Source organism: Chiloscyllium punctatum, chromosome 12, assembly GCF_047496795.1.
Source record: "Chiloscyllium punctatum isolate Juve2018m chromosome 12, sChiPun1.3, whole genome shotgun sequence".
NCBI classification, from domain to species: domain Eukaryota; kingdom Metazoa; phylum Chordata; class Chondrichthyes; order Orectolobiformes; family Hemiscylliidae; genus Chiloscyllium; species Chiloscyllium punctatum.
In genome coordinates this window covers 52,480,890-52,494,284 of record NC_092750.1, presented here as the reverse complement: position 1 = coordinate 52,494,284, position 13,395 = coordinate 52,480,890, and the positions used below count along the sequence as shown (strand labels likewise).

General features: G+C 41.2%; 1 protein-coding gene across 3 annotated transcripts in view; it reads left to right on the top strand.

The window, feature by feature from the left end:
• Nucleotides 1-6,830, top strand: part of pdzrn3b (PDZ domain containing RING finger 3b) — a 302,862-nt gene extending 296,032 nt beyond the window's left edge. For all 3 annotated transcript variants that reach the window (XM_072582591.1, XM_072582592.1, XM_072582593.1), the window contains one exon: nucleotides 4,306-6,830. In XM_072582591.1, the coding sequence (XP_072438692.1) occupies nucleotides 4,306-5,889 (1,584 nt within the window). In that variant the 3' untranslated portion in view covers nucleotides 5,890-6,830. The remainder of the gene's footprint in view (nucleotides 1-4,305) is intronic.
• The last annotated feature ends 6,565 nt before the right edge of the window (nucleotides 6,831-13,395 follow it).

The following is a 13,395-nucleotide window of genomic DNA, read 5'->3' as shown; positions in this document are numbered from 1 at the left end:
ATGATATGAATCAGTGAATTACTGAGCTGTGATTACAGAAAATTACATATCACAGTGGTCAGTTTTTGAACCTTCTGCCTACACAAGAAAGTTTCTTTTTGTTTTATTAAAAATGCGACATTAAATTTAACAATCATCCAGCAAGGTTTGGGCTGTTAACACATTTGTTCTGAATCTGTTGTAACATTTTCCTGCAAGTGCTGTCCAATACAATCCAGTCAGAAAATTTTGCAAATTGTGATGTAGCAACAGCGGAACCTGCTTGACAATTGCTGTCAATGTTCAACCTTGTTATCCATCAGAAATATCTTTATGTCTCCTGTATCGTCCAATCTCCCATCAGTTTGCATATAATAACAGAATGATTATACTAGTGTAGATTCTAAGGTAAACTAATTTCCTTTCACTATCACTTGTTTCTTTGAAAATTTTAACAACTACACTTGATACAATTGGAACTGAAACTTAATTTGTAAAGTACATATTCACAGCATCTGGATTTCATGTTGTGGTTCTGTTCGCCGAGCTGGGAATTTGTGTTGCAGACATTTTGTCCCCTGTCTAGGTGACATCCTCAGTGCTTGGGAGCCTCCTGTGAGGTGCTTCTGTGATGTTTCCTCCGGCATTTATAGTGGTTTGTCTCTGCCGCTTCCGGTTGTCAGTTCCAGCTGTCTGTTGCAGTGGCGGGTATATTGGGTCCAGGTCGATGTGTTTGTTGATAGAATCCATGGATGAGTGCCATGCCTCGAGGACTTCCCTGGCTGTTCTCTGTTTGGCTTGTCCTATAATAGTAGTGTTGTCCCGGATCTCACACACCGGATCATCAACATCACACTCACAGGAATCTGATTCACTAGAGAGGAAGAAAAGGACAACCAACTCCCATTCCTAGATGTGATGGTACAGAGAACACCAAACGGAGAATTCACCACAAAGGTATACAGGAAAGCCACACACACAGACCAAGTCCTGAACTATGAAAGCAACCACCCCAACACACACAAAAGAAGTTGCATCAAGACACTGTTCGAAAGGGCCACAACACACTGCAGCACACCAGAACTGCAAAAAGAGGAAGAACACCTCCACAATGTATTCGCCAAAAAACAGATACCCCCACAATTTCATCAACAGATGCCTAAGGGAAAGACAACGGAATGAGGACATTCCACATCCCAAAGGACTAGCCACATTATCATACATCAAGAATATTTCTGAACTGACAGCCAGACTACTACGACCACTAGGACTCATAACTGCACACAAACCAACAGCCACTCTCAGACAACAACTCACCAGGACAAAGGACCCAATACCCAGCATGAGCAAAACCAACGTAGTGTACAAAATCCCATGCAAGGACTGCACAAAACACTACATAGGACAAACAGGAAGACAGCTAATGATCCGTATCCATTAACACCAACGATCCACGAAATGACACGACCAGCTATCCTTAGTAGCCACACACGCAGATGATAAGCAACATGAGTTTGACTGGGACAACACTACTATTACAGGACAAGCCAAACAGAGAACAGCCAGGGAAGTCCTAGAGGCATGGCACTCATCCACAGATTCTATCAACAAACACATCGACCTGGACCCAATATACTGGCCGCTGCAGCGGATAGCTGGAACTGACAACCGGAAGTGGCAGAGACAAACCACTACAAATGCCGCAGGAAAGATCACAGAAGCACTTCACAGGAGGCTCCCAAGCACTGAGGATGTCACCTAGACAGGGGACGAAACGTCTGCGACACAAATTCCCAGCTCGATGAACAGAACCACAACAATGAGCACCATGAGCTACAAATCTTCTCCCAAACTTTGATCTGGATTTCATTTTCATGAGTTTGTTACTAGCTTGACAGAAGCATTTAAACAATCTAAGAGTAGCTCTCATCCGCTTTCCATATGTAGAAATGCACCAACTATTCTGAAAATATTAAAATTAAACAAGTATTTTCTTAGCCACCCCAGTGTGATACAGCTCTATGGCAGGTAAAAGTTCAACTGAGCCATTCTGTCCCAGAGGTACAGAGACTACCAGCACAGTGCAGGATCAATATTTTGGTTACATCAACTAGAACCAATTAATAGCAATGTACATCTTGGAACAAGAGAATGGTAACTTGTGATTTTTCAAAGGAGTACATCACTCTTAACAGAAAAAGTTGTTTCAATTTGTTGTAAAGCTTGTACAATTCTGTTGTGAAAAATCTGGTGATCTAATAATTTATTTCTGAAACAAGAACCATTATTGCAGCCTGATCACGGGCAATAGTTGATAATCACTGTTATTGCTTTTCACATTAAGTTAACCCATCCTGATCTTGACGTTTGTTCTGCACGATAAGGTAGCTGCATCAGTTCTTTCCGATGCTGTGAACTTCTGAACTATATTTGGTTGTATGGGTGAGATTCCAAATAGAAACAGAGGAAGTCGGGGGGAGAAAAATTGTAATTGAGTATGGGTAACAACACTCAGATGCTACAAGCAAATTTTTAAAAATGACAAAACCAATAGTTGTTCCTGAACATAATCAAGAGAATTCACACTGAAATGAACAGGTTATACGTATAGCATATTTATCATTACATATATAGTATTTGTGTTGAATTGTATGCAGGTAGTGAGCATTAACTCAGGTTTAATTTGAACCATTATTAGTAGAAACAAGTTAAAACCATGGTTCTTGGATTAGGAGGTATACGCATGTAACATGTCATTATGTTAATAGTGATAAAAGTAGATAAAGATTGGCTCCAGTTTAATCTTCACCAACTGGTGAATAATCTGTTTGGCCTGCAAGGGGAATAAGAAAAGTAACTGGTGAAATTGTAAACTGGTGTATCACTATCACAAGAATTACATCTTAAATGACAGCAGCCACTATGACAGAGCTCTTTCTATTAGACTACACTCCTGCTCCCTAAACAATAGGTTCCATTGTTCTGACATGAAAAATTGTCAGCCTTAGATTAACAGACTCTGATTTGAACAGTCAGGTGGCAGGAAGGCTAAGATAAGGGCAGCGAATGTATCCCCTCTGATCCGGCTGGCTAAGAATGTAAGAACCTGTGAAATATGAGCAAGGGTAGACCATTCAGCCTCTCAAGCCTGCTTGCCATGTTCTATCTCAGCTCCATTTTCTCACCTCCCATTCCATATTCCTAAGAGACCAAATATCTATTAATCACAGCCTTACATGTAATCAATGATGGGTCATCAAATAATTCCAAAGGTTCACAATTTTCAGAGTAGAAACATTTCTTTTCATCTCCATCCAAGATGGCAGAACCCTTATCCTGAGAGTCTACCTCCATAATCTAGGTTCTCAGCAGTCAGGGGAAACAACCTCCAGGTATCTATCCTACCAAGCCCCTTCAGAATTTTGTATATATGAATCACATCACCCCTAATTTTTTAAGTACCCAGTGATTATCAGATCAATTAGTCTCTCATTTTAGGCCTTTCCAATGTATCCTGCTGTTAACATACCAGCTAACAACATCTTGTTTAAATATATGCATCAGAGCTCAATTCCTCTGATTGTCTATTTTCATTTAGGCTTAAGTCTACAATGTTGATGACCTCCCTGTTCGATCAAACATAGGAGAAGCTAAATCACGGCCAAAAGAGGCCTGGCTTCCTTTGTTATATGATTTTCGTTTGGGTATCCTTGTGGTTGCCATGGGTCCGATATTTTAGCTCTGGATATTACTCATTCATGGCTCCAAACCCTTATCCTGTTCCCATCTGAAGCCTCAACTCCTTGCCTGATGGCTGAGACCACTTCTGCATATTGTTGGTTGCAGGGGGTGGGTTCTGTCTTGGTTCAGGTGGATGTTAAAGCATGGAGAGAGGCCAAGTCTCCAAACCCTTTAACCCTTCCCCATTTTACCGGTGCTACCACTTGCGTGCTGCGTGCCTGCACTGCAACTTCACTCCATCTCACTTGCTCAGACTCACTTCTGAGATTAGGGCAGGTACAGTTCATGACTACATATTTTGGACAAACCATTCAAAATCCACAGTAATTTGTTTGCAAAGTTAATCAGATTCTGAAACAATGAGCTGCTTCTGTTTTATTTCTAATTTCTGTTATTTGTAATATTTTTTACAAGATGTTAAGTTGTAGTGCAGAGTGCTTTCCCACACAACTGCTTCCTAACTGTTCATTTTACTGCATTCTATTGATAGGACTCACTTTAGATCGACTACATTTCAGTTGATGTGAAAGCTCTGAGCCTTGTTTTTTTTTGTTGCCTGCTCTCTTCAATTCTTTTGTGTTTCAGAAAAAGCAAGAAGAAGAAGAAGGCACGACAGATACAGCCACGATATTGTCAAACCAGCACGAGAAAGATAGTGGTGTTGGGCGTACTGATGAGAGCACTCGAAATGATGAAAGTTCAGAGCAGGAGAACCTCGGAGATGAGCAAATGACTTCCAATAGCCTCAGTCGCCACATGAAGCTCATGTACAGCCAGGACACTCTTGGTAGTGGCGACATGCCTTTCAGCAATGAGTCATTCATGTCGGGCGACTACACGGATGTGGATTTTCTTGGCATTCCAGCTGATGAGTGTGAGAGATTCCGTGAGCTACTGGAGCTAAAATGTCAGATGCAGAGTGCCAACCAGTACAGCCTATGCTATCAAAGCAGCACCATGGATATGAGTAAGAATGACCAGGAAAGTGTTGACCAAGAGCTTGAAATGTTGAACGAAGAATTGCGCAACATTGAGCTGGAGTGTCTGAGCATAGTGCGAGCCCATAAGATGCAACAGCTGAAAGAGCAGTACAGAGAGTCATGGATGTTGCACAACAGTAGTTTCCACAACTACAACACCAGCATTGATAGCCGCCGGCATGAACTCTCCGACATCACCGAGCTGCCTGAAAAGTCAGATAAGGATAGTTCCAGCGCTTACAACACTGGTGAAAGTTGTCGAAGCACACCGCTGACATTAGAATTGTCTCCCAACAACTCGTTGCACAGGACAGCTGAAGATATCAACAGCGAAAGCACTGACGGAACAGCCAGCAATCCTACTTCCAACAGCTCAGCTCAAAAGCCGCTACTGTCCCTTGTGAGAAGCCAAGAGTATAACCCCATAAAATCCAACTCTGTGACCAAGGAGTCTGACCATGGCCACCTGTCAGAGGAGAAGGAGGAGACAAGTCTTGCCGAGGGCACCAAAGGCCATGTTTTCACCCAGAACTCAGGTTCACGAAACATGCCATATCCAACCAGATTCCACCATTCCCCATACAGACATGCTCATATCCCAGCACATGCTCAACACTATCAAAGCTACATGCAGTTGATACAGCAAAAATCTGCCGTGGAATATGCACAGAGCCAAATGAGCCTTGTGAGTATGTGCAAAGAGCCACCTTCTCAGGAGTCCTCACATCAATTGGAGCCCAAAATGGAATGGAAGGTAAAAATCCGAAGTGATGGAACAAGATACATCACCAAGCGGCCTGTCAGAGATAGACTTCTGAAAGAACGTGCACTGAAGATTAAAGAAGAACGGTGTGGTATGACCACTGATGATGATGCAATCAGTGAGATGAAAATGGGCCGTTATTGGAGCAAAGAAGAACGAAAGCAGCATCTGGTGCGTGCCAAGGAGCAGAGAAGGCGGCGTGAATTCATGATGCAGAGCAGATTGGAATGTTTAAAAGAACAGCAGAGTACAGATGAGAAGAAGGAAGTGAACATAATCGAACTGAGTCACAAAAAGATGATGAAGAAAAGGAGCAAAAAAATATTTGACAACTGGATGACAATACAGGAACTGTTAACCCATGGCACTAAATCACCTGATGGAACAAGGATATATAATTCCCTGTTATCTGTCACTACTGTTTAAGTAAGCTTTTCCATGGTGTACATTTAATACTACCATTTGAGGTAGAAAAGATCTTGCCTCGTTAAAAGTGGCATATTCTGTAAATATATAAAACAAGTCAGTAGTCCCTATGTGAATAGAAGTGCTACATACATACCAGAAGTTGATTTGATTATTCCTTTATAGTGTACTTTAAGCAACTACCTGATATCTTGTTTTCACATTGCTTGGAAGTTATTACCTACAGGTTATTACTTTTGGAAATTCACGTGCCAATAGACTTTAGTCCTTGTTATTGTTTTATATAAATTGGAGACTCCAATGAGGTATTTAGGTATGAAATGCTATTTGACTTGATCACACAACAATCTGCAATCATGTATCTGTTTATACAGAAAACGCTCTTGTATCTTATAATTTCTTGCTGTTCTACTTGTAACTAGCTTAAATTTGAATCAGTTTTCAGCTGGAAGAATCTTAAAAAATGTAGTCCTGGAATGTGTGTAGACTTGAGCATTTCTGCTGGCAAAACAAGCTGCAGTAAGTTAGAATCAACATACTACAAATGCAGGAAATCTGAAATAAAAACCAAATGCTTGAGAAACTGAGCAAGTCTGACAGTATCTGTGGAGACAGAAACAGTTCATTATTATGATGCTGTATGCCTCGTATTCAACTTAAAACATCAGTGGTTTCTCCTTCCACAGATGTGTCCAGACCTACTGAGTATTTCCATCACTTTCTGTTTTTATTGCAGTATATTAGAGCTGTTTTCTTTGCATGTACATACATATAATTTGTTTATGTGAAACAGATTGTGTAATTGTGAAACCCCTTGTAGTTAATTGTGCGCTTTGTAGGCCTTGGTGAATTGATCTATTACAGTTTAATTATTATTTAGTTAGTTACACACTTTTGATGTCTTGTAAAGGATGGAAATAAATTATTGTTTTATATATGAATTTCAGTTGTGTGTCGTACTGCTTTAAATAAACAAATTTGACAGCAGTCTCCGTTTCAACACTCGCATTTTACAGCATTTACATCTGAAAATTTGCACTATTAATATTCAATATTTACATCACAGCTGATGTGTCTCGGGTAGCTTGACAAGGAAATTAGTACATCTGAATTTGTCCTTTTTCAATCTCACTCAAATGGCTAATCTAGCGAATCAAAATTAGATTTAAATGTCATTCTTGCTGATAACCAGTGAAAATTATTTTATCAACTTCATGACAACCTCAAAGACTGAGTTATAACACAAACTTATTCTTAAAGCTTCTAGCATTTAATCCCATTACATTCATGCAACTGTTCGATATTATATTATAGAAAAATTACCTCAATGTAAATAAATAATAAATTTCTCAGAATTGCAATCATAATGCAGTGCACTGTTGACTAATGCAGTCACCAATTATTTACAATTTACTGGTCCACCCTTGAAACATATTTCTGAACTCTCTTCTGTACCTTGGATAGCTTGGCTATCTAAATTGTTTGCCATTTCAAGCCATTGCTTCACACAGGCCAGTATTTGTTATATTTTGGTCCCTTTAAACTGCACGCAAAAGGCATTTTATTTTTTTCTTGGATCCAACACAATCCAGTAATCCTAAATCTTAACTACAATAAGCTTGCTTAAATTAAAGGAATATACTTTTGTAAAATTATTAATCAGTTTAATCTTTGCAAGAAAGATGAAGAACAGCTGACTATTTCTGCAGTGTCAAATGAGTCAGATTTTACTGCATAAATATTAGTGAGGTGAGCAGATTTGTGCAGTTAAATGTGGAAATCAGTAAGTTGCCCCGTCCCTCCTCAAATTATGCCTGGATTTTCTGCTGGCCAGATAGTTGCTTTTCCAGTGTGGATAGGAGTTGCACGTGGGGATCCTGTGGAATCCCCACCTTAGCAGACACTCTGAAGGAATGGCCTGGCAAATCAAACTTACCTGGGTAATTCCTCCATGCCTGGAACCTTCTGAAAGTTTGCACTTAAACTGGAGACTTTTGAGAGTTCAAACAAAATTAGAAAGTAGTTACTCAGGAAAGGTTATGCTGCTAAATGCATCTTAGTTACGCAGTCTAACACCCAAGTAACTATTCAACTGGCGCCATATCTCTGACATCCTCCCCCCGCCCACACTCCCACCCACCCACTGACACCTGTGCTAGATCACCTATACCCCCCGGATCATGACCTGTCCCACCCTCCCACCTCTACGGAAGCCAACTTGACCCACTTCCCACCTCTGCAGTGGTATCCTATCACTGAAACCCTACAATTCCCCTCCAGCTAACATCCTACCTGTCATCCTTCCTCTCCCTCCACCGCCCCCCCCCCCATGACTCCCCCAAACATACCCTTGCTTCTCAGCACTTGTCAAATGTAAGAGCAGCTTTCAAAATGACTGTCAGGATTTTCAAATTTCAGAGTCATAGAGATGTCCAGCACAGAAATAGATCCCTTCAGTCCAACTTGTCCATGCTGACTAAATTAATCTAGTCCCATTTGCCAGCATTTGGCCCATATCCTTCTAAACCCTTCCTATTCATACACCCAGATGCCTTTTAAATGTACCTGCCTCCAGTGTTAACTCATTCCATACGTGCACCATGCTTTGCTTAAAAACTTGCCAGTTAGGTCCCCTTTTTATCTTTACCCTCTCACTTTAAATGTATGCCCTCAATTTCTGGACTTCTCTATCCTGGTGAAAAGACCTTGACCATTAACCCTATTCATGCCCTTCATGATTTTATAAACCTCTGTAAGGTCACATCTCGACTCTGATGCTCCAGGAAAAATAGCCCCAGCTTATTCAGCCTTTCCATATAGGTCATTCTGAGGTAGCTGAGTGGAACATCCTCTCAGAAATGCAAAAAAAAGGTCAGAGTAGCAATCTGAGAGAGATTACCACCTCTTGAAAAATCCAACCCCAATATCTGTCCAAGAGATATGGCATTCAAATACGTGGGCCAACGTAAAGTTACTTTCCTTGTCTAAACGTACCAAACTCACCAGAAAAAGTTGGGGTTTGTTCATTCCAATGTAAATTGGGAGGGGAGGCAATGGCCTGGTTGTGATATGCTGGACTATTAATGTAGAAACTTAGCTCATGTTCTGGGGACCTGGGTTCAAATCCTACCACAGCATCTGGTAGGATTTGCATTCAATGAAAGTCTGGAATTAAGAGTCTCACAACGATCATAACTCAATTGTCAGGAAAACCTATCTGGTTCACTAATGTCCTTGAGCTAAGGTAATCTGCCATCCTTACCTGGTCTGGCCTACATGTGACTCCACACCCAGAGCAATGTGGTTGACTCTTAACTAGCCTCTGGGCAATTAGAGATGGGCAATAAATGCTGGCCTAGCCAGAGACATACTCATACTTGATTAAGTAACAAAAAAGTTAGATTATTGTATGTTAAGTCTTAATCATTGCCAAACATTGTCTCGGTGGAAAATGATCATTTGCAAGTGTAAAGCAAATGAGTTTTGCACATTTTAAATTTGTTTCTCTTGGTCCAATTTTTCCCATATTGACTTGACTTTCTACATGTGAACTGACACTGAATTAAATATACAGACACTTCCTAGTTCAAACATCATCATTCAATCGCAGTTCTTCAGTCTGAATGTTTGTTTGTTTCAGGAGATATGGCTTCTTGCCTAGATGTTATGAAATGACTCTGTCTACAGCAAGTTCCAGCACAAAATTCCATTGTCACTCTATGGGCAAGTGCAATGTAATAATCAGCTGAGATCACTTATTCAGTTCTAAGTTCAAATCCCTCCACCAAGACAGTATGAGGAGAGGTGCCACAAAAGGAGCTGGTTTGAATGCAACCTGTCGTAGAGAGAACAATAGAACTGCACTTTATGGTAGGAGAGGCAGCACTTACCAAGGGCATGTACAGACTAAACAGTAAATGCTGGCTTTGCCAATGATGTCCACAGCCCAAGAATGATTTTGTTTTATTTTCATTGTTTGCAATCCCATCAACTAATCTGCACAGAGAAAAAGAAAGTATCATGAGTTATTTCTGGATTTCTGTTTGTTCTGTGCATATGTACAGTGCTGGAGTTGTTAGTTTCAGTGCAATGTTCTTGAATGAATTCTGACTATTTCACTGTCAGTACCTCTGCAAAACTTTCGGTCAATAGGTTCTCGGTTATTGAGGGAGAAATTCAGGGGTTTTTTTGGCCCATGTTGGATGCAAATGAACTGCAGTTGAATGGAATTCAAGTGGAGAATTTCTGTGCCCAATCTCCCATAGTGCGTTGACCACCCCATTGGATTTGGGCATATTTAGTCCTAGACAACCAGCTAAGAATGGGAACCTTCTTCACCTGTGGATGGGGCCCTTTCCTTTCAGTGATTTTTAGGAATGCCTAAAATTGTTTAGTAATTCCAGTTATTAACAGTCTGCAGACTATATCAGCATCACAAAAACATAGAACCAAGAATAGGCCAATTAGCCCCTCAAACCTGCTCTGCCATTCTAGTTTCTGGCTGAATATCTTACCTTTAGACCATTTCCCCATGCTATCTCTTTACTAATTGCTATCATTTATATATATAAAAATTCCCATTTCCATCTTGAACATACTCAAAGACTGAGCCTCAACGGCCCTCTGGAGAACAGATTTCCACAGATTCATTGCTCTCTGAGTCAAAAAAATTCTTTCTAGTAAAAATCCGAAATAGCTTGCCTCTTATTCTGAAATTGTCCCCTTGTTGTTGTCCACCCCGCCTGCCCAAAGAAGCATCCTTTCTGCATCTACCCTTTTCTAGTTAATTTCAATGAGATCAGCTTTCATTCTTCTAAACGTTCACTAGTACAGGCCTAGTCTCCTCAGTCTCTCCTCAGTACAGTTCCCTGCCATCCTAGGAATAAGTCCGTGAACCTAACTGCTCTCCCTCGGGCGACTGTTTCTTTCCTTTGGTAGGGAGGCCAAAACTTCACTCAATACTTCAGGCTCCCTCGAGATTCTTTGCAATTGAAGAACTACGTCTTTACTCCTGCATTTAACTCAGCTTCCAACAAGTCATCTGCCTTCAAAATAAATAGGTCTCTGGTTGGTCTTTGAGAGCAACTAGTGAATTTTTCGGCCTTGTTTTACCTGCGTTCCAAGCATGAACATTTTTGGGGGGGCCTTGAAAATGTGATCAGGATTCTATTGTAGAGATGGTGGCCTTGCTTCTCAGTCTGAGAGGTCATCAGGAGTCCTGTCATATCTGTGGGGGCTGGGGGTGGGGGGTTGGGGGGTATTGCAGGATTTGGAAATTGCGAAACCGTCAGCTCTTGTGTGGCAATCTTCAGGCATTCCCTGTGACTGAGATTTCTGGCAGTGGGAGTCAGGCCAAAGGAGAGCTGCCAGCCAATAAGAGATTGTTACCTCATGCCACCAATGGGATGAGTGGCTGCTGGCAGCAACACATCCAACCAGAGTCAAAGGATCATTGTGGGACTGTGGACCAGAGATGGTATCAAGGTCACAAGAAGGGAGATGTCAAAGACTAGGACAGAGGGTGGCTCAACTGATGCTTGACCCTTTAATTGAGTCCCTGACTATAAGATTCTTCTCCCACCCACCCCATGAATCCGCTGATAAATCCTATAGGTTTTGAAGGGCAGCTCTCTTAAGGACATGAGTGAGCGATATGACCACCATTCAATTCCTGATTCACTTCTAAATTACAATGGGCTTGAATAATCGGCTGCAGTCAGCTGATTAGTGAGCCTAATTGACATTCCAAGGGAGGCTAATGATGGCTACCAACATGCAACTTAAATAGGGATGTTTCCTCGTGCCAGGAGACTGAGGTTTGGCCTGCCATGCGATTATGTGAACCTGGCCACCATGTTTCTGTCTGTGAGCAATTTGACAAAATTCAGCATGTGTAACCTGATTTACCATTGGAGCTGGAGGATGAGTCAAGGTTTAATAACAAACAAGGAAGCAGACATCTGAATCTGTTGCAGGAAGAGGCGGAAGGGGAGAAATCAGGAAGACAATTGGGGCTGATTGTCTTCAATAGAATCGCCCCCTACAGAGGGGAAGGAGGCCACTCGGCCCATCGAGTGTACATTGACCAAACTGAAGAACATTGTACCCAGATGCAGCACCCCACCCTATCCCCAACAAAGCTGATGATCTGAACTTAACTGAGAAGCAGTATGTCCAATGACCCCACTTCATCAGGGCAGATCCACATTATGTGTGTAGCACGAACTGAAGCTGAGCACCCACGCACAGGTGCCACTGCCTTATGGATGTAAAAGTGATTGTAACACTCAAAGTCTCTGACCCAGCTTTCCAAGCTATAGCCTCACAACATTAGACAATTATTGATTTCTTGCTACAGCAACCAAGTACTCAAAGCTAAATCGATTGGTTAATCACCTTCCCAAAGAGACAGACCATCAAGAGAAAGGAGGTCCAAAATCCACCAGACACGCTAATATCCCAAGTTGTAGAGCGTCATTCATTGTGTATATTTGATTTTGCATAATCTTTCGACATCAAACATTTTTTGAACAGAACTAAGTTCTGCTCCTTGAATGGTCAACTGCTGTGTGATTAATGGTTAAGTCCCAGTTGTCTCTCAGCTGTAATGATACCTATTAGTTCTTCATTCCACCCACACTCACCTCCACTTCTGTTTCATCTATCCAGTCTCAGGTTATCGATTTTGTTACAGGCTGTTTAGACAAGGGAGAGTCGAGAGATCACCTGTCTGATAGAATGATTGCTGAATTTGTATGTACTATCAATTTTGACATTGGATGGAGATTTCACCCCAGAAGAAGTAGAATTAGAAATTGTTTTACTTACCTTCGGGACACCCCAGTCAGTAACTCCAGAACAGAAGCTAACAGGAAATAAATGTAAACCATATTTCATACTGAGCTCTGATTGAACACTGATCTCCTGTGCTTTTCCAGCACCACACTCAACTCTAAACAAGCAAGTGTCCTTCTGAAGCAAAGCCTATCTGGTCTGGTAGCATCAGTCAGTTCAATCATGAGAAACTCTCTAATTTCATGGCAACAACATTTGAAATCTTGTCATTGCAAAGAAGGCAAGCTTGGAGTGACCTCATGTGGAAGAAGTGGAGGAGCAGGAAAAATGCTCTGGATCATGGAAGAGTGAGAGTTACTAATGGGTGCCCATTAACTCCACAGGAACTCCACAGCAGCAAATGATGAATAAATGGATTTGTTGAATTGTCTCTTAAACCAATAACCAAGTATCCAACCCATTGTTGGACCCACTCCTTAATTTCATAGTATATATCAAACAAAAAGAAAATCATCATAAATGGTTCATTTCATGATTACAGTGAAGTCAAAACTTAAAATCACTCGCGTTCAAATTTCTAGTGTCTGTAATCTGGTGATCACATGAGAAGCTTCTCTGGTAGTCACAGTGTAGGAAGTAGAAGCATGTTCAACTTTCACTGAGAGCATGTGGGATCATAATAAGCAGGTTGTATTGATGAAAGGAGTAACA